Source organism: Trachinotus anak, unplaced genomic scaffold (assembly GCF_046630095.1).
Source record: "Trachinotus anak isolate AG129_WGS33_773 ecotype Australia unplaced genomic scaffold, CSIRO_AGI_Tana_v1 ptg000012l, whole genome shotgun sequence".
In the NCBI taxonomy this organism is placed as follows: domain Eukaryota; kingdom Metazoa; phylum Chordata; class Actinopteri; order Carangiformes; family Carangidae; genus Trachinotus; species Trachinotus anak.
In genome coordinates, this window is record NW_027273863.1 from 301,600 (window position 1) to 321,890 (window position 20,291).

Here is a 20,291-nt window from a genome sequence, read left to right on the forward strand (position 1 = left end):
AAGGGACTGGGAGGATAGTATCTAAAGTCATTCAAAAATAAATTGAAACTTAAAGTTTAATATAAAGTTTTCTGATAGTTTAACATTTACTTTATAATAATTTTATTGTTTATTCTTTTTTTTCTATTTTGATAAAGCTATTACAATCAATTAAAAATGCATTATAAGTTAAGTTCATTGTTACCATTTTATCCACAAACCTTATGCAGTGTTGAAGTTTCATTGTAAATTTCATATTATGTTACATTCAGGTTAAGCACAGCAGTACAACTCAGGGCTTCAAACAGCTCTGCTTTATAGAGATTATATTCATAAACAACTAAACTGTTTTGCTACTTATGTACTGGTGCTATTGTAATTGTAATTTTTAAGAGAGAGCACAGAGGGTTGGTTCACTTATGCTAGCAACACTGGATAATGATCTACCAAAGAAGGCCTCTTGTCCTTACACATGGGGACCCTATCAAAATCCTTTTTAGTATTTAATACTAAGCAGTCATTGCTGTGTTGCTTTTGCACCAACTGTGAACTTGAGGGTGTAACATTATCCTCCCTGGATTTTCTGTTGAGTTTCTTTAGGTGGTGCTCTTCTCTTTCTTTGCTTCACTGTGATAATTATTGCTCATTGTGGTAGCTAACCAGTTTTACAATTTTCCAAACAATCACTGTTGTTGTTGTTGTTGCTGCTGCTGCTGCTGCTGGAGATGTAAAGCATATGACTGCCTGTGTAGCAGAGGGATTTCCCTTGGGGAGCTCTGGGTCAGGACTGCATGTGTTAAAACTAAATCACCATCAGTGATAGTAGCAAACAGTCTTTTTAGTTTTTGTGTCATGTCACAGATGATTGCTCTTAAGTCCTGAGATAAGACCATAAGCGTCATACACCATGTTAAAGGTGGTCTAATTATAGAGGCAGTGAATTGTTCCATCTTTGGTCAGTCATGTTATTCATTTGAGCATGGGCTCAGATGTCCTGTTAATCGTGCTGATAATCCTCGGCACATGCTGCGCCGTATGCGGCACGTCTCTTTTAACACAGGTGTGAATGTACTTTCATTAGCTCATAGATACCTGCTTGTCACCTCAGGGAGTTGAGGACCTGGTATGTAATAAGAGAAAAGACAAGACTCCCTGAATTTCACATGAAGGGAGTCTAGGGCCTCCCTCTCCTCCCTCTGCCTGCCTAAAATCATTACTTAGTCTCCAGCGGGAGCAGCAGCACCTATGACTGACACCTCACACCAGCAGCAAGCTAAAGCTCTGCTCAGACAGGTCAGCGTGGCACAGTTAGCTGAGGCTATAAACAATCAGTTTCTCCTCATGCATTTGTACCACTGCAAAGTTCTTTCAGTGCTGATGATCTTAGAGCACACTTTTCCTAAGGATATTGAAAAAATACAAAGCAGCATCATCTAAAAAATCAATTCTTAACATGCTTAATTATATATAAATGTACCATGAAATGCAAGGAAAGTCATCAGTGTAGTTTGTTTTATATAGATAGATAGATAGATAGATAGATAGAATAAGAACTAGATATTTGGTTACTGATTCTCTGAAATCCTCCCCAGCCCCATAGAGGAACAGACAGACTTGAACAGGAATCTAGTGACCAGCTGAAAGTGATTATGTGTGGTATTATTGTAGGCCTGACTATAAGCACTGGTTTGTTGTTGACCTTTATGCCCAAGCTCTTGGGCTTTCTGAAACTCTATTTTAAGAACAAGAGATTTGTTTCATCTCTCTAGTTTAGCTTTTTATCTTACCTCAACTTACTTGCTTTCAAAACATTTTATGGGTCCCTGGATTTTTCCTGTTTAGACCTAACTCTTCCTGCCTCACCATTCCCATTTTGATGCCTGGCTTATGTCATAATTCAGCTCAAAAGATTTTAACCAGTCTCATCCCACATAACCTACTGGAGAGGATAGGGACAGTGACTGTTTATCTTACATAAACAGATGGTGGCAATTTTTTTGGTTACTTCAGTTTCAAGAGTCCCATATTATATAAAGGTAGATGTCCATGTGTTTTTTGATCATAAAGCAGGTCTAGGTTCTATATGAATACTGTGAAAGTATCGAAGCCTCAGTCCACAGAGAAATGCACACAGCCTGTATTCAGAAACTGAGCCTTAAAACCAGCCGTCAGGACTTCTGGAACTTTGTGATGTCACAACTATACAGTCACTGCCCTCAGCCATGCCCCCAGCATAGCTCAACTGGACCCACCATCCCACTGGTTTCTCTGAGTGTTTACCTGAAATCTGATTTATTTTTATTGGATCACTCAGAGCCTCTCTTCTGCTCATTGACCTGTTATTGCTAGAGCTCCAGAGAGAAGCCTGAGAGAGGAGATGTAAAACTACACTGAATGTTTTTGGTTCTTAAAAACCACAAATATATCTTCTTATAGAGAATCTTATAGAGAATATATATATATATATATATATATATATATATATATATATATATAAACGTGTGTGTATGTGTGTGTGTGTGTGTGTTTGTGCATTTCACAAAATATTGTAATATTTGTGTATTTATAATACTATTATTAATAATAATAATAATACTATCTCTGCCTCGGGAGCAGCAGGATCCAGATCCACCACTACTCATCTTTACTATTAACCACTGTTACCTGTCATTATTATTGATAACACCATTACCGACACAGCTGTTCCTGGTCTCTCTCTCTTCTCTCCCCTCTCCTCCCCCTCCCCCTCTTTCTATCTTCTCCTAAACCCAACCGGTCGATGCAGACGGCCGCCCACCCTGAGCCCGGTTCTGTTGGAGGTTTCTTCCTGTTAAAAGGGAGTTTTTCCTCCCCCCTGTCGCCAAGCGCTTGCTCATTGTGGGAACTGTTGGGTTTTTTTCTGTAACAAAGTAAGGTCTTGACCTTACCCTGTAAAGTGCCTTGAGATAATGTATATTATGATTTGGCGCTATACAAATAAAATTGAATTTAATTGAATTAATAATAAAATACAAATACTTTAACTTCTTTGTTTATACTGACCAGTCAATGTAATATACTAAAGTTACATTAAATAAAAATTTTCCTGTACAATGTCCTATATGAACCCACTCATGCTCAACAAAAAAAAGAAAAAGGATGAAAGAAAAGAAGAATACAATGATGTGCAACAGCTTGATGAGATTTTATTAAGCACTACAGGTGGTGAATAGTGATAGTTGAGGGGATCTACAGCACACAAAAGGGAAAAGTATTTCTGAAGGCTCCAAAGCTTCACTCCTCATCAAACCCTTTCTGTTGCAGCCATAAAAGATGGAAGGAAAAGAAAAAGAGAAACAGCTGTTAACTCATCAGATTAGTGTTGCTTTAGTACCACAAAGCAATATATTCATTACCAGACTAATGTAGAAAGATATTATAGATAATATTGAAGCGCTACAGTTTGCATAATAGGAATGGCCAACAGAGGGCAGCATGTGTCAGGGCCCGATGCTGTGCACCTGCTGCAGAATGCATGCTATTTACCTTGGAGCCCACATCACGGCTCTTGGCACGCAGCTTGTTGACCTGAGACTCAGCAATGTCAGCTCGCTCTTCAGCCTCATCCAGCTCATGCTGCAGCTTGCGGAACTTGCCAAGATGAACATTAGCCTGTTCCTCCTGTTGAAGTTAAATTAAACAAAGTAATTAAAGTGGTTAAAATTAAACTAGTTATCGAATGACACATGAGGGCAACACTTAACACATTTCCACACTCACAGCCTCCTCAGAAGTTCTCTTGTACGCTTTAACTTTCAGCTGCAGCTTGTCCACCAGATCTTGGAGTCGGGCAAGATTCTTGCGGTCTTCCTCAGTCTGTGGAAATCAAGGTTACAAACTTAATTTCCTTAAAAAAAATAACTACACATGCAGATTAACAAATGCACATAGCTGCTACTAACCTGATAGGTAAGTTCCTTGATGCGGCGTTCGTATTTACGGACGCCCTTCACAGCTTCACTGCTTTTTTTCTGCTCCATCTCCACTTCATTTTCCAGCTCTCTCACCTGGTTGGGGACAGGATTTTGCAGATAACTTTCCCAATAAATCACTGGTGACCAAAAATAACTCAAATTACAAGTGTTACAGAAATACTCACCCTGGCCTCGAGCTTCTGCACCTGCTTCTTGCCTCCCTTCATGGCGATCTGCTCAGCTTCATCCAGACGGTGCTGCAGGTCTTTAATGGTTTGCTCCATGTTCTTCTTCATACGCTCCAGGTGAGCGCTGGTGTCCTGCTCTTTCTTCAGCTCCTCTGCCATCATGGCAGCATCAGTGATGGCCTTCTTGGCCTTCTCTTCAGCATTTCTGCACTCCTGCACCGCTTCCTCCACTTCAGTTTGAAGCTGGGATGTGTCAGCCTCCAGCTTCTTCTTGTGATTTATCAGACTGGTATTCTTTTGTTATACAAATAAGTAAATTATCTCACACAGTGTACTATAGAGCAATGAATGAAAAAGTAAAACAAATTCTAAGTCCAGTATCTGCCATACCTGTGAGTGCAGTAGCTGCACCCTCTCACTAACATCCAGCAACTCTTGCTCAGCAAGTTTGCGACTTCTCTCAGTTTGCTCCAGAGCACCCCTCAGTTCCTCCAGTTCAGCCTGAAGCAGGTTGTTGCGTCTCTCAACTATGGCAATGTTTTCCTTCATGTCCTCACTGGCTCTCAGAGCGTCATCAAGCTGAAGCTGAGCATCCTGTTAAATTTCCAAAGCCTCTGGTTACAAAAATATCATAGTAACAATGGCACCAAAAGTCCCCTTCTCAAGAAGTCCCCTTCTTTACCTTCAGATGTGCATGAACAGCCTTTAGTTGTTTCTGGGCCTCAGCTGCCTGCCTGTTGGCCTGGCTAAGCTGGATCTCCATCTCATTGAGGTCTCCCTCCATCTTCTTTTTCAGACGCAGGGCCTCATTCCTGCTGCGAGTCTCAGCTTCAAGAGAGCCCTGCAGGGTCTCAATGGTCCTCTGCAGGTTCCTCCTGCTCTGCTCCATCTCTTCATCTTTCTCAGCGATTTTACGCTCCATGTCAGCTTTAACTTGATTGAACTCTAACTGGGCTCTCAGAATCTTGCCCTCTTCATGCTCAAGAGAACACTAAGATAGATATCAGGAGTTTGACAAATCACATATATATATATATTCTGTACAAATTCTCTAAATTATAGATTCATTTTGAAACTATGCATATATAGTACACTCACCAAGCACTTCATTCCACACATCTGCATATTCATGGCATTATCATGGAGAAAAATGTGATATCGGTGAGTTTGACTGTGGGATGATTGTTGGTGCCAGACATGCTGGTTTGAGTTTTTTTGAAACTGCTGATCTTGTGTGGTTTTCACACAGACTCTAGAGTTTTTACTGGTGTGGAAAAAAAACATCCAGTGAGCAGCAGCTCTGCAGACAGAATGCCTTGTTGATGAGAGCGGTCAGAATGCACAGCATGTCAAATGTTGCAGTGGATAGGCAACAACAGCAGAAGTAGATGTCCTGTCCAGAAATCTGAGGCTGCAGTGGACACAGGCTCTCCAAAACTGGGAAACTAATAACTTGAAAAACATAGCCTGGTCTGATAAATCTCAATTTCTGCTGAGGCAGCAGATGATAGGGTCAGAATTTGGGGTAAACAGCATGAATCCATGGAACCAAGCTGCTTTGTGTCAACAGTCCAGGCTGCTGGTGGTGGTGTACTGGTGTCAGGAATGTTTTGTTGGCACACTACGGATCAGTGATGCTATTAAAAGGCCCTAAGTGTGCCATGTGCTCATAGTTTGAATGCCACAGCCTATCTAAGTGTTGCTGCTGACCATGTGCACCACTTTATGGCCACAATTTACCATCTTCTAATGGCTACTTCCAGCATGATAATGCTCCGTATCACAAAGTAAAAGTTGTCTCATGAACATGACAGTGAGTTCAGTGAACTTCAGTGGCCTCTCCTTTCACCAGATCTGAATCCACCTTTGGATGTGGTGGAGGTGGAGGAGGAGATTGGCAGCATGAATGTGCAGCAAATCTGCAGAAATGATGTGATGCAGTCATGCCAACACGGAGCAGAGTCTCAGAGATTTGTTTCCAACATCTTGTGGAATCCATGCCACAAAAAAACTGAGGCATTTTTGAGAGCAAAGAGACAAACTACCCAGTGTTTGGATGGTGTTCCCAAATAAGTGCTCAGTGAGTGTACATATGTGAGAAGCTAACTGTGGATTTGAGGTTTTAATCTCACCTCTGCTTCCTCAAGGGCTGAATGAATTTCACTCTTTTCCTGCTCCAGCTGCTTACGAACCTTCTCCAGCTCATGAATGGTTTTTCCTCCCTCACCAAGTTGCTCAGTGAGGTCAGATATCTCCTCTGTGTACGGAGATAGATGTATTTCATTGGCTTTTTTGGCACCTGCAATGTGTATGGATTGCCTGCTAAGATATACTGACTGATATATTACCCTGAAGGTTCTTGTTCTCTCTCTTCAGCGTCTCCAGGTGTTCAAGAGATTCTTCATAGGAGTTCTTCAGTTTGAAGAGCTCAGTGCTCAGAGACCTGGCTTCCTTCTGAGAACTCTCCAACTCGCACTGACACTCCTCATATTTCTGTTTCCACTCAGACAGGACCTAGATATTGAGATACAAGTTGTACGATTTCAACTGTAAATCCCCACACTTATTCCCCCCGTTTTCTACAGCTTAGCAGATGTGCATTTGAGGAGGCTATTTCCACTGTAACAACACTTTGAAGAATCAGGATGTACATAAAAATTATGTTTGAAAGCCTTATTTATCACTAGCCTGTGTATCCACATGATGCTTAGGAGGTAGTTAGTGTATCATAGTATAGTAATTGACATTCTAAATTTGTCGTCCCAAGGAGACAGGAAAAATCTTAAAAACATATAAAACTGGACGCTCGTACTTTGTCAAAGTTTCTTTGTTTCTTGTCCAGAGCAGCAGCAGCAGCATTAGACCTCTCCACATCCACCATGAGATCTTCAATCTCATTCTGCAGTCTGTGTTTGGTCTTCTCCAGAGAGGAACATTTAGCATTCACTGCTTCAACAGCCTCCTCAGCATCCTGCAGACGCTGAGCCAGCTTTTTCCTGGATTACAATAGAAATTATTCAGGAATAATTCATTTTAAACTTTGCCAGTCATTTCAGTGAATATATGTTTTACTCACTTGGCCTCCTCCAGTTCCTCAGTCCTCTGGATGGCATCGGTTTCATACTTAGTTCTCCACTGAGCCACCTCAGAGTTGGCCTTTGACATCCCACGCTGCAGTTCAGCTTTGGCCTCCTGCTCCTCCTCATACTGCTCCCTGAGCAGGTCACAGTCGTGACGAGCAGACTGCACTGCATGGGCTAATGCATTCTTGGCCTGGATTAATATACATAATGTGAGTATTTCTCTTGAACGTGCAACAATTTTTGAGGCTTAAAGCTCAATATATGCATTTTGCTATTTCATACCTTTATTTCCTCCTCTAGTTGTCTTTTCAGATCTTCAAGTTGCTGACTGTAGGAAGTTTTTCCTCTTGTCAGCTGGGAAATAAGAGATTCTTTCTCCTCCATCTGTCTTGATAGCTCACCTAGAAAGGCAAACGTCTCAGAGTAGCGTTCTTGTACACTTAAACAAGTTTGTTGCTTGAAGTCAAAAGAGCATAATACTAACCATTCTCAGCCTGTAGCTTAGCTTTCTGGGTGGTGAAGTCGTTAAGGGATCTCTGATATTCTTCACACTTGGTTCTGTATTCATTCATTTGATCCTCCAGAGTTCTGTTGGTCTTCTCCAAGTTAGTCTTCAAAATAAATATATTATTGTTCACAGTCAGTGTTTACTAGTATTCAAATACAATGGCACAACATTAAAGGTAAGTGGCTAAAAAATATCTATTTCTCCTGACATTTACTATTATTATTTTGCATTTACCAATTGACTTGAAATGCAGAAGATGTTATATATATATATATATATATATATATATATATATATATATATTATCCCATCTTAGTAAACTGTATTTTCCTTCAGCATCTTACAGCGCACATACCTTAACCTTCACAATCTGCTCCATGCTGGCAACCACATCATCCAGTTCTAGTCTGAGCTCACTCTTCTCCTTCTCCAGTTTCTGCTTGACTCTCTGCAGGTTGTCAATCTGCTCCCCCAGGTCAGCAACACTGTCAGCTTGTTTCTTCCTGAGTGTGGCAGCGGTGGCTTCATGCTGCAGAGTGGCCTCTTCAAGGTCTCTGCGGAGTTTCTGGAACTCGGCCTCCCTCTTCTTGTTCATCTCAATCTGGGCAGCTGTTGCTCCTCCAGCCTCCTCCAGCCTCTCACTGATCTCCTCCAGCTCTCTGGACAAGTCTGCTCTCTGCTTCTCCACCTTGGCTCGGGCAGCTCTCTCTGCCTCAAGCTCCTCTTCCAGCTCTTCTACACGAGCCTAATGTCAGACCAAAATGTTTAAATGTAGTAATAGTTTGCAAAATTGTTTACATTTAATTTTGACCCAATGGTGCACTTTTTTTTTTTACCTGCAGCTCTTTTAACTTCTTCTGGAGTTGTGAGATTATGGCCTGTTCATCTTCAATTTTGCTATTCAGCTGATTGATTTCAAAGTCTTTCCTGCAGGATTTTGTTTAGTCAATGTCAGTTTACTAAAACAAGAGATACTGAATAAGTGATGTAAAAATGAATTTGTACTTTTTTAGGCGCTCCTCCAATTGCTGCTTGTCATTTTCTAGATCCATTACTGTCTCCTGGGTCAGCTTCAAGTCTCCCTCCAGCTTCCTTTTGGCTCTCTCAAGGTCCATTCGAACCTTCTTCTCTTGCTCAAGAGACCCTTCAAGCTTAATGCAATATGATTACAACATTTGTGAATTGTTCAATTATTAATATTTAGATGATTCACTAGGTAGTATAATTATGATCTCAATTCTTACATCATCCACTTGCTGCTCCAGCTTGGCCTTGGCCTTGGTCAGAGTGTTGACTTTGTCTTCCTCACTCTGCAGGTCATCCAGTGTTTGCTGATGAGCTTCCTGTAAAGCTTTCTTTTCCTTGGTCAACTTGGCAATGATTTCATCCAGAGCTGCCATCTCCTCAGTCATGTTCTTCACCTGTGAACCATTAAATGAGGCATTATTGGATACCTCATTAAGCCGCTAATCTTTGTTGTGACAAATGGTTAAGTTAGTTGTCATACCTTATTCTCAGTGGCATGCTTCTCTTTCTCAACTTTGGCCAGAGTTAACTCTAAGTCATCAATATCCTTCTTTAACTCAGAACACTCATCCTCCAGCTTCCTCTTCTTAGCAGTCAGTTCAGCGTTCATCTCCTCCTCATCCTCCAGTCTCTCTGTCAGCTCTTTGGCTTTTGCCTCCAGTTGGATCTTGTTTTTGATCAGTCCCTCACATCTTTCTTCAGCATCACAGAGGTTATCTTGCTCCTGCCAAACACTTTCTCATTAGCATGTATTGTAATATCATGTTCAAAGGAAAATATCACTATAGTGCCATTCTCACCGCTTGAACTTGGAGCTGCAGGTCATTCTTCTCTTGGAGAAGTGAAACCATTTTCTCCTCTAGTTCCTTCCTACGAGCTTCAGACTTTGCATAAGCCTCTTTCAGCTTCAGGAATTCTTCCTTCATGTTGGCCATCTCCTTTTCTGCCTCAGCAGATCTCAATAGAGGTTTAATCTTAAAGAACAGCTTCATCCAGGGCCAATTCTTGACCCCCATGAAAGAACGGACATTCCACTGGATCACCAGCAGTGCATCTCTAGATGATTTTTTAAATTAATTAGTCAGTTTTATTTCAATGTATAAATCACATACCAAAAACTGCTGAATCTTTAATGACCAATATCAGCTTGATACCTGCGTTCCACCATCTTTTGATACTCAATACGAGACAAAAGACCACGGGATCTAGCTTGAATAGCAGTGATGATTTTGGAGAGGCGCTCGTCTCTCATCTCCTCAAGGAGACCAAGCAATCCAGCCTTAAAGAACACCTTCAAACAGCAATGAGTGTTTTACTATTTTGCCATCTTCTTCAATATCTACCAGAATCATGTATCACCTTTGGTCATTTTTAACATCCAAACAATTTATGATAATACCTTGGTATGTCCAAACTTGTATTGATTGTGATCAATATCCAGAGATCCAAGAAGCTTCTCAGCTCCCTTCCTGCTATCAATGAACTGACCCTCAGGGATGGCAGCAGGATTCAGGATGCGATATCTGGAAAATCAAAAAGATAAAATATTTTGAAGTATGATACTTCACTTTCTTGAAATCATATGGTATTATGAATGCAGAGACCTCTGTTTGAAATCTCCATAGAGGATCCTGTTGGGGAAGCCCTTTCTGCAGATCCTGATGCCCTCCAGCACACCATTACAGCGCAGCTGGTGCATCACCAGAGGATTCTCCATGGCCCCAGGAGTCTTGGTTTCATTGGGGATGATGCAGCGTACAAAGTGAGGGTGAGTGGACCTCAAGTTGGTCATCAGCTTGTTCAGGTTCTCCTTTAATATGGGGAAGCATACATTTACACATAGTGGCATACTTTTATGTACAAAATATCATATCCTAGAATGAAAATAGTCATATACAGTACCCGATGAAGAGCAGACACAGTCTGAAATGATGATCCCTTCTTTTTCTTCTCTTTTTTACCTTCAGTATGTTCGGCCATAGCTGTTCAGACAAATATGTGTAAATTTATATACATTAGCTATACTAAAAGATATTGGAATCTCCAAAAAAGAAAGTCACAACATTGTACCTGAATCTGCTCCAGCATAATTTGCAAAGAGGGTTGCAAGCAGCTTGAGGTTAGACTTCTGGTACAGAGCAACAACGGTCTCATTCAGAGGATCCTTGTTCTTCACCAGCCAGTTGTTGATATTATAGTCAACAGTTCCAGCATAGTGCATCAGGGCAAAATGAGCCTCTGGTTTTCCTTTGACAATTCTGGGCTTCTGGAAGTTGCTGGATTTCCCCAGATGGTTGTCATAGAGCTTAGCTTTAAAGGTGGCATCAGAGGCTTTGGGGAACATGCACTCCTCTTCAAGGATGGACATGATACCCATGGGCTGAGGAGACAAAATATAAATGGTTTAGAAAACAGGCCATATTTTAATTTACTTTTATTCATGTCTGTCTCATAGCCTGGTATCTCACCTTTTCAATCAGGTCAATACAGGCCTGCAAATCCATACCAAAATCTATGAAGGTCCATTCAATGCCCTCTTTCTTGTACTCTTCCTGCTCCAGCACAAACATGTGGTGGTTGAAAAACTGTTGCAGTTTTTCATTGGTGAAGTTGATGCACAGCTGCTCAAAGGTGTTGAACTGGAAATCACAAAAAAAAAGAATTGACCAATTTATTTATTATCTTATTATTCATATTATGTTGAAAGAGATCTGGTTTCCTGTAGATCACTCACATCAAAGATCTCAAATCCAGCAATGTCCAGCACACCAATGAAGTACTGGCGAGGCTGCCTTGTCTCCAGTGACTGGTTAATTCTCATAACCATCCACAGGAACATCCTTTCATAAACTGCCTTGGATAGAGCTCCAACAGCATAGTACACCTGGAGAATAGAAAATACTTTTGTCCCTATGCATGCAAACGAATGTCTGTGGAATTTTTTCATGCACCTATTTAGCCTCTGCAATGGAATCCATATGGACAACACAATCTGTTCTTTTAGTACTTACGGAGCATTTTGCTTATGGATTGCAAGGACAAATTATCTTATTTCCTACCTGGGCGACATTTTGTCCCTTGGTGACCCACTCATTTCCTACTTTGACTCTTGGGTGACAGAGGCCTTTGATGAGGTCAGCAGAGTTCAGGCCCATCAGATAAGCTGCTTTGTCAGCATCTGAAGAAGGAAATGGAATGCTGTGAAACAGTCTGAATTGGTTCCGAGCCAATCTGACAAACAGAGCCTCTCTTACCTTCAGTGCCATCAGCCTCTGCCTGCTCCTCTCGCTGCTTCTGCTTGAACTTCATGTTGCCATAATGCATGATGGCACCAGTCAGCTTGTAAACAGAGTTCTTTTCCTCTTGAGTAAAACCCAACACATCAAAAGCATTCTGTGGGAGACCACACAGAATTCATAATTAATAACTCATTCAGTCATTGTCATTAAATTTGAGTTGAATGTCAATTTTTAAAAAGAGAAATGAGTGAAAGCCTGACATCTGTTGCCATCAGTTCCTCTGCATCATCAATGGAGGCCACTTGGGTTTCCCCCTGAGAGATGAAGGCATAGTCATAGGGATTATTTGTGATCAACAGCATCTCTGGAGGACACAGAGAGAGAGAGAGAGCGAGGAAAGGTCAGACAGATGGACACACAACCACAGTACAAAGCCAGAGACAGCCTGGTGGTTTCTTTTTACTTTTATTTCCTAATGAACATGGACCTGTACTAACCCAGGATTTCAGGCTTCTTGTTAGACAGAATCTGGTAGAAAATGTGATAATCTCTCTCAGCCCTGAGCTGGAAGGTCACACGAGATTTCTCCAGGAGGTCTGACAATTGATAAATACAAGTGAGAAGATACTGTCAGGAGTTAAATCAATTATATGACAAAACATAAATAGTGTTTGTATGATTTGTGTAAGTATGATAAACATTTTTGTTCTTACAGGTTTCGATATCAGCTGAAGCTAATTTTCCCCTGGTATCAAAATGAATTCGGATGAATTTACCCTGAAAGGATAAAGTTTTCATTTATAAAGATACCATGGTATCTGCTACTGCTACTGATTGTGTTTTCATGGGAACTGAATACATAATATTCACAATACAATCACACAAAAATTAGATACTCACAAATCTAGAGGAGTTGTCATTTCTGATGGTCTTGGCATTACCAAAGGCCTCCAAAGCAGGGTTAGCCTGGATGATTTGATCCTCCAGGGTTCCCTGTCAAAAGGAACATTGTGTTTAAAGCCACACAGAGAGTTTAGCAGCCTCTTGTGGCATCAAGTGATACTTTTCCAGTTTTTGAAAGCCTGAGGAACCTCCTAACCTATGTAACACAGTTGCCATTACAGGTGGAAACCAAGGAAGAAGCTTTGTGAATTTGTGATTTTTAAGTTTTGTCACCAATGCACTGAGAAGAAATTGGTTGCCACTTGACGTCAGGAATTTAAATGGGCAAATTTATTGCATTTTAGTTAAAACGGGTAAGGGTTGGTGTTACCACTCATCTTCTGTTGTACCCCTGTGCCGTCTGTAGTTTTAGCCAGTTTAAGCCTACCCGGAACCCCTCCAACAAAATCACACATGACAGAGATTATTATTCACCTTGTCTTTGGCAAGTGGGTCTTTCTTAATGCCTCCAGCTGCAATACTTGCAAAATATTGGATGACTCGCTTTGTGTTGACAGTCTTTCCTGCACCAGATTCTCCACTGTAATTGCAAAGTCAATGATCAATACTTACGGTGGCATAATGTAGAATAATGTTTTATTCCATAGTCATGGATGTTTTTTACGTGTAAGATATTACGTACGTGATCAAGATTGACTGGTTTTCACGGTCTGCCAAGAAAAAAAATTGCAGTGTACAATTTTGTTAATCAAATTTCAGCATATTTACATGTAATAAAAGTTACCCAAAACAGTCTCATCAATCTGTACCTGCCAGCATGTACTGGTAGGCATTGTCAGAAATGGAGAAGATGTGAGGGGGAGCTTCACTCCTCTTCTTTCCTCTGTAGGCAAGAACTACTTCTTGGTTGTAGACTGGCAGCCACTTGTAGGGGTTGACAGTCACACAGAACAGCCCAGAGTAGGTCTGGGAACACACAGTAATTAACAGTCATTTACTATGGCCATTTCTTATCTTATGATTCACACCTTAAATAGTAAACTGATGCCAAAGGAACAATATTTATCTAAAAACAGACATTTTTTTTGTCACAAGGATCATTCAACATAGTTTGGATTTGTGGAACCAAACTTTTAAAAACCACACAGGAGAGTTTGTTGGTTATTGACTTGATTGACTCACATAGATCATCCATGCTGCATAACGTTCTTTGAGGTTAAACAGCACAGCCGGTTCATGGAGGAAGGTCAACATGGCCATGTCCTCGATCTTGTCAAACTTTGGAGGATTCTGTTGCAGAAGATCAGTATCTTTGACGGTCACAGTCTGAGGGAAATCAACGCAAGTTTCTGATTAAAATGTAATGGTGAAAGAATTTTGACATAGACCATGTTGTTTTTATGAGTTAGTAAGCAAACATTTAGGCAACACCATTGTCAGCATTGCCAGTGCAGCAATACAAAGCATTGCCACACGTTGTTATTGACAGATGGCAGCAATGCCTCATTTCATCACTCAGCTGCTCAGTGTCATGACTGGAGACACTTTAATTGCAGAAGCACTTTGGGTTCCATTTGAACTTGTATTCACACTCACTCAAGGATGGACTGTTTAAATCACACACAGATTTACACTCAGATTAACACTTGTTCCTGGTCAAGGACTCACACATAGGCTCACACCCAAACTTCTAATGTGATATAATGTGTTTCTTGTGCCACTCTAACTGACCTGGTAACTGGATTTACCCTGTTAATCAAAAACTAAATAGATTCAGTTATCTTGTGGCACAGCTTGGTTTCAGGTGCATCAAAAAATGAAGTGCAACAGTCTGTGGATTCGACTGTGTAGGTTAAGACAACAGTTACATTTATTTGACTTGAATTAATTACATTTTTGTTGAATAAGTCAGTTAACACAGGTATTTAGGAGTCTGGTATAACTTTAATCTCCACAAATCTATAAACTTTGTCCACTTCCTGCCAGGCTGGACTTTTGATAGTAATTTAATCATTGCATCATCACGTGTTGTCAGTAATAAAAAACTAAATGTGTGAATGGTAAAATATAACCACTGACCTTCCCACTCTGTGTCTCTACAGTGACTTTGTCTCCGTCTCGGCTGGTGATGGTTCCCTTCACAAACTCCTCCACTTGATCAGGGACATAGCATTCCTTTTTGATGTCAAAGGGACGCATGGAGGCCTCCATACGTTCCCTGTCCGACTTCCTCAGGTACTGGGCAGCTGCCCCAAACACAGCCATCTCTGCATCCCCCATGGCTGCACTAATAGAGTCAGTGAAGATGATTAAGCCATCACCCTGCCTGTATCTGATACTTGTATTAAGATGGTGTCCAACAACTGGTTTAAGGAAAATCATTTATTTTCTGATTTTCTTCACTCTTTTCCTCTGCATTTGGATTTCAACTGTTTAAACTTTAAGGGGATCAATAAAGTTTATCTAAACAATCTTTCTCTAAAACCCTTCTGTAAGGAGCCATAGACTCTTATATGTACTGATGAGCTACAGAAGAACATAGCCATGTTATATCAGTCTTTTGCTCTATAATATGAATTGCTAAGAAGGCATTCGGAACAGAGAGTTTACCTGTGAGTTCAACTCAGATGACAAGTGAGCTCAGACTGCAGAGAATAAACCAGTGATCTACCTGCAGTGGACAAAATTAGTAAGACATTCAGAGGTCATAGTAAAACATCCGAATTAGCCGACTCACAGCAACATCAGTGGGATTAAGAGGTCTCCTGTTTTAGGATAATTTGTCAAAGTATACCTACTAGAGGCCTTTTAACGGACTATGGCATACACTTTTGGTTAAGTAAGATCAATTTGAAAATATTTTACCTTCAGTTTAGAAAAGACAAAGAAAGAAGCAAAGAAATCATATGAATTGAATACAGAGTACAACTAGTTGTGCAGACTTACAGAGGCCAGGTGAAGAAGAGGCAGCTACTAGACCTGCAGGGTAGGCAGAGATCAAATATATAACCCCAGATAACCCTGCCTTACAAGGCCAAGGGCACCACCCTGACCTGCTCACTAATACACACACACACACACACACACACACACACACACACACCAACAGGTACACTCCTTCCACACATATGACTATGCCCCCCCACACACAAACACACCCACACACCCACACACACATGCCCACACACACACTGTGGTAATCGCCATCACTTTCATCATGACAGGGCTCTCTATGGCTCTCATGATGTCTGGCTGCCCTCTCTGCTTGTTTGTCTCTATCTCTCACGTCCAAATAATGTGATTTTACGGGAGCAGCGCCAGGAACTTTCTCCAGCATAACTCATCCATGACTCACATAGCATAAACTCCTCTATCTCTAATTCTACCACACTTTTTTTCTGTCATCCTGTGTGCTGAATTCTTTTTCCAAGTGAGGACTGGTCATGGACAGAAACCAGATTCCAAGCAAAGAGGGGCAAGCAATGTATTCCTATTTTAATTGATACCCAGGTCAAAAATAAATCTGAAATTCATATGCATTTTCAATTTATTCATTAATGTGTTGGCCATATTATTTAAGATGTGGACAACTGGGACCAGTGGGGTCTGGGTAATTATAATTACAATAATTTAGTGTCAGAATTTTTTTTTTTTTTTAATATTTCAGCTTTCTTAGAGATCGAGCGTGAGTCACTTTAAAATCAGCTGTGCCTGCAACAATACACCTCCATAGCTGTGCACAGCAGACATCTGTACCATCTCAATGGACCATCTAAAAGTAGAGAAGCAGACCTCCAGGCTCCTTGTCCACACAGGAGATGGACCCTGCCACCCTGTGGAGAAATCTCACTGAGGCAATAGATAAAAGCACTGAAGCGTACATTTAAACGGATATTGGGTTGTTTCAGTGGGCGTCTTTTAAAGGTGTCTAAAACACATTTTTCCAGCTGACCCCATGCACAACAGCACATAACTCAGCTTCTGTGCCGGTCCTCCCAGCTGCTTCTCTAAACTGAATCTACTGCAGGCAATACACTGAGTATGCATGGATACCTCACACAGCCCCACATCAAATAACCCAAATAACTATCACTTCAAGATCCTTTTTGTTCCTGTGCCACCGTGGACTGCATCACAGCAACAGCTGATCTCAACTGTCTCAATCTCAATGTCTCATTTACCCTGATTTGTGATCACTGAGATCCTTGAACACCTTGGTGGGCCAGTTAGGTTACATGTGGGTGATTGGTTGGAACAGTCTTCCTGATCAAATCTGAGCGAGGTGATCTTATTAGGTATCTGGCTTGGTCATGGATTGCCTATAACAAACACCATGAGATGATGTAGTTGATAGATTTATCTGATAGAACATTTTCGGCTTTAGATTGGTGGTCAAGATGCACCTTACCTCTCCGCTCTCTCTTTGCTGTCATTGCAGTCTATGCTGCTCTAGCAGGATTTTCTCGCGCGTCAACCTTTGCTGAGGATGATGAGACCCCAGCACCAGCCACCTATACTCTTTAACCTGCCAAGCACATAAGTTTGAACTCCAAACCAAAGTCAAAACAACCCCAGATCTTTAATTCACCACATTTTCCAACTTCCTTGACCTGGCATTGCAGCCAGAAACCTCCCATGCATAACCTGCTAGCACCCTCCCGGCATCCGCAACATATAGACCATTTATTCTGCCACTAATATATCATCCTTATTCTGCTTTAATCAGAAAATAATCAAAACATTACATCATCTGACAAAGTCACGGTGTCATGGCCATCTTCAAATCTCCTGATCCCACTTATCAAATGATTTATCGACAGAGGAATTTATGATGGCATCACAATGTTGTCTGCTCCATTTATCCTGAACACCACCATGAACTGAACACGTACAAGGTATATGAAAAAAACAGAAAATCACTCAACTCAATCTGCTCCCCAGCTGGTCAGGTCTGGACACAGACGGCCTCAATGTAGTCACTGGAGGATACCCACTAATTACCTGTTCAGACGGTGGCCTCTAAACACTCTTCCTCACTGTGTCCCAGTGCTGCATTCAGACCCCCTCATCCATGCGCAACACGTATGCACCAAACCTGTTTAACTGGACTGCCATGGCCACCAGTTCCACCTTAACAACATGGCCATCTGCAAAAATCTTTACTACTTGTGTTTTTCTCTACATATATGAAATTTTATTTTGCAGTCAGGCCAACTTGTGGTTGTAGAAGTACTCTGGCCATATTCAACTCGCTGGTTTAGGCTGTTTATTGGATTTTACTTAATAATGGTAGATTGCTATTTGTGCTGCAGTTGCTCTATGATTTCTTGTCAGTTAAAAAAATAGATTCCAGGGTTTATGTATCTCTCTATCTAGAATTCCTGGGTATCACCTCGGATTTTGCTGATATGACAGCTTCACTCCCTCTGCAGAAGTTAAACCATATCCATGAAATATCCCAGTCCATATTATCCGTTGATGGTGACTCAAAACACCAGCTTCTGTCCTTGTTGGGACACTTTGCCATGAAAATAATCCCTCAAGGCTGCTCTGTTCCATCCCTCAATGATAAAATATTAAATGACTAGACACAATGAAGGCTGCCTCTCAGTGAGGTTTTTGGTCACTTCCTCTTGATAACAGGAATAGGATCTCTTTCTTGATAGCATAGCATTCTTTACTGATGCAGCAACATCTATTGGATTCAATCTGTGCCTTCTTTTCATACTGTTTAGGTGTTGATCATCTCAAGCCACCTTTTAACCATGTAACACAGGAAATTCCAGAGTAATGTCCCGGTAATGTCGAGAGAGATTCGGCCCTTTGCTTCCAATAAAAAACAATAATATTATTGCTTAAAGTCATAAAAAAGGCTTCTCCCAGTTGGCAGACCTCATGTCATCCATTTCCCTCTTCATCCTACATCAGAGTCTTTGCACATGGTTTGTTTTCACCACTCAACTTCTGTCCAATGACATCAGTGGGTTATGTTAATTTGTTTGCATATCATCTAACATTAATCTGATCTGAAAATGATTTACATTGCTTTACCTATGTTTTTTTTTCTCTGCTGTCATTGCAGTCTGTGCAACATCACATCTTCGCCCTTCCGCCACCCCATCGCCACCTATGTCAAGGGCCTGTCAAAGGCTTCAGGAAGGATCTCAGATCTACAGGGCTCTGTCCATATACATCTCTCAAATCAATTTGGTCAACTCCAAAGTCTTTATTAAATATAGCTTCTGCATTCATGTTATGTTGTGTCTTTTCTGATTGAGATGAATCCAGAGACCTTGCTGTCAGGCAGCAGTCCACTGCATCACTGTGCTGTCCTATGCAGTCCTTAACTTGTCCATGTTGTGAGCAGCACAAAACAACAAGAGATTGCAAAATGAGCTTTTTTTCTCAAGTGGGAGGTGCTGGACATCTAGAAGAAGCTGAGGGATGTGTTGTGTTCAGAAGCCACACGTATGTAGTTCGCTCATTGGCCCACTGCTACATTGTGTGTATCAAAGAGCAGAGCCATCCTGTCAAGTCATTCTATGTAATGTATATCTTTATGGTCAAATTAATGACATGAGTAATTCCTAACAAAAAGCACGAGTTCAGGCAGGAGACTGTAAGTAGCTATGCTTGGTAGCAAACAGCTGCACCCATCACATGTCATTGGACTGATTTAAAAGTCTATTTAAAGGCTTTCACCTGCTTTAGTCATGTTCTGTTTGTAAGCACCCAGGAGGGTTGTTACTTGTCAGTTAATTCCCACAGGGGGGTTATTCACAATGTCCCCTGGTTATAAAATTGTAGTCTATGCTACTAAAGCTTGTGCAGCCAAACCAGCCAAACCATGACTTCATGTCAATATTCATACCCGTTTGCACAGTTAAGCAGAAGTTATTGCTCTGCCTCTACTATAATCTTGGCAGAAACTAGAGAGAAAGGTGTTGCATACTGTCACCAGGTGCTAATTGGCCTCCAGATCACTCCTCCATTAATGACAGCAGGGTTAAGTTGTTGGGTGATAACTATAAATTAACACCTGTCTCAGCCAAGCCTTAGGTCTATTGTATACACTGCAGGCTGGTCAAGTTACATGAGGTTGGCATCCTGTCAACAACCACTACTGACACTTCAGTGGCAACTCTGTCATGACCTCCTGCATGCAGCTCCATGGGCAGATGAAATACAGCTGACACATGGACAGACTTGAAAGAAATGAATACAGGCCGATGAACGTTTACTTTTGCCTACAGCCAGATTTCATCACATTAGCTGGACAACTCTGACAGCTACATGCTAGTTAGATACAGTATCTGAAGTGGTCACAACCTTAGGGTTAAATTACGTGATAGACACTGTAGCAAGCTAAGCTAAGTTCAGTTCAATTGTTTGTTAAACAGTAACGTGATTAA

General features: G+C 41.1%; 1 protein-coding gene and 1 long non-coding RNA gene across 3 annotated transcripts in view; one reads left to right on the forward strand and one right to left on the reverse strand.

The window, feature by feature from the left end:
• LOC139629368 (myosin-7-like) overlaps positions 1–15,564 on the reverse strand; it is a 33,050-nt gene extending 17,486 nt beyond the window's left edge. Inside the window, exons 1-37 of one of the 2 annotated variants that reach the window (XM_071491936.1) lie at positions 14,959–15,564; positions 14,062–14,205; positions 13,689–13,845; positions 13,562–13,589; positions 13,354–13,459; positions 12,877–12,969; positions 12,690–12,753; positions 12,474–12,572; positions 12,237–12,340; positions 11,992–12,130; positions 11,797–11,915; positions 11,472–11,621; positions 11,206–11,376; positions 10,808–11,117; positions 10,640–10,719; positions 10,342–10,547; positions 10,137–10,260; positions 9,892–10,028; positions 9,538–9,793; positions 9,219–9,461; positions 8,956–9,132; positions 8,717–8,862; positions 8,548–8,638; positions 8,067–8,456; positions 7,688–7,814; positions 7,486–7,604; positions 7,197–7,393; positions 6,933–7,116; positions 6,469–6,634; positions 6,253–6,377; positions 4,803–5,111; positions 4,511–4,714; positions 4,118–4,414; positions 3,921–4,025; positions 3,739–3,834; positions 3,505–3,639; positions 3,149–3,273 (exon numbers count right to left, since the gene is read on the reverse strand). In XM_071491936.1, the coding sequence (XP_071348037.1) occupies positions 3,253–3,273; positions 3,505–3,639; positions 3,739–3,834; positions 3,921–4,025; positions 4,118–4,414; positions 4,511–4,714; positions 4,803–5,111; positions 6,253–6,377; positions 6,469–6,634; positions 6,933–7,116; positions 7,197–7,393; positions 7,486–7,604; positions 7,688–7,814; positions 8,067–8,456; positions 8,548–8,638; positions 8,717–8,862; positions 8,956–9,132; positions 9,219–9,461; positions 9,538–9,793; positions 9,892–10,028; positions 10,137–10,260; positions 10,342–10,547; positions 10,640–10,719; positions 10,808–11,117; positions 11,206–11,376; positions 11,472–11,621; positions 11,797–11,915; positions 11,992–12,130; positions 12,237–12,340; positions 12,474–12,572; positions 12,690–12,753; positions 12,877–12,969; positions 13,354–13,459; positions 13,562–13,589; positions 13,689–13,845; positions 14,062–14,205; positions 14,959–15,261 (5,922 nt within the window). In that variant the 5' untranslated portion in view covers positions 15,262–15,564 and the 3' untranslated portion in view covers positions 3,149–3,252. Of the gene's footprint in view, positions 1–3,148; positions 3,274–3,504; positions 3,640–3,738; positions 3,835–3,920; positions 4,026–4,117; positions 4,415–4,510; positions 4,715–4,802; positions 5,112–6,252; positions 6,378–6,468; positions 6,635–6,932; positions 7,117–7,196; positions 7,394–7,485; positions 7,605–7,687; positions 7,815–8,066; positions 8,457–8,547; positions 8,639–8,716; positions 8,863–8,955; positions 9,133–9,218; positions 9,462–9,537; positions 9,794–9,891; positions 10,029–10,136; positions 10,261–10,341; positions 10,548–10,639; positions 10,720–10,807; positions 11,118–11,205; positions 11,377–11,471; positions 11,622–11,796; positions 11,916–11,991; positions 12,181–12,236; positions 12,341–12,473; positions 12,573–12,689; positions 12,754–12,876; positions 12,970–13,353; positions 13,460–13,561; positions 13,590–13,688; positions 13,846–14,061; positions 14,206–14,958 lie in introns of those variants that run through there. The other variant, XM_071491935.1, reaches the window with a different exon arrangement.
• On the forward strand, positions 10,366–19,081 carry LOC139629372 (uncharacterized). Its single transcript, XR_011692952.1, has 3 exons — positions 10,366–10,505; positions 14,982–15,114; positions 18,962–19,081. It is a non-coding gene; the product is annotated as an uncharacterized lncRNA (long non-coding RNA).
• The last annotated feature ends 1,210 nt before the right edge of the window (positions 19,082–20,291 follow it).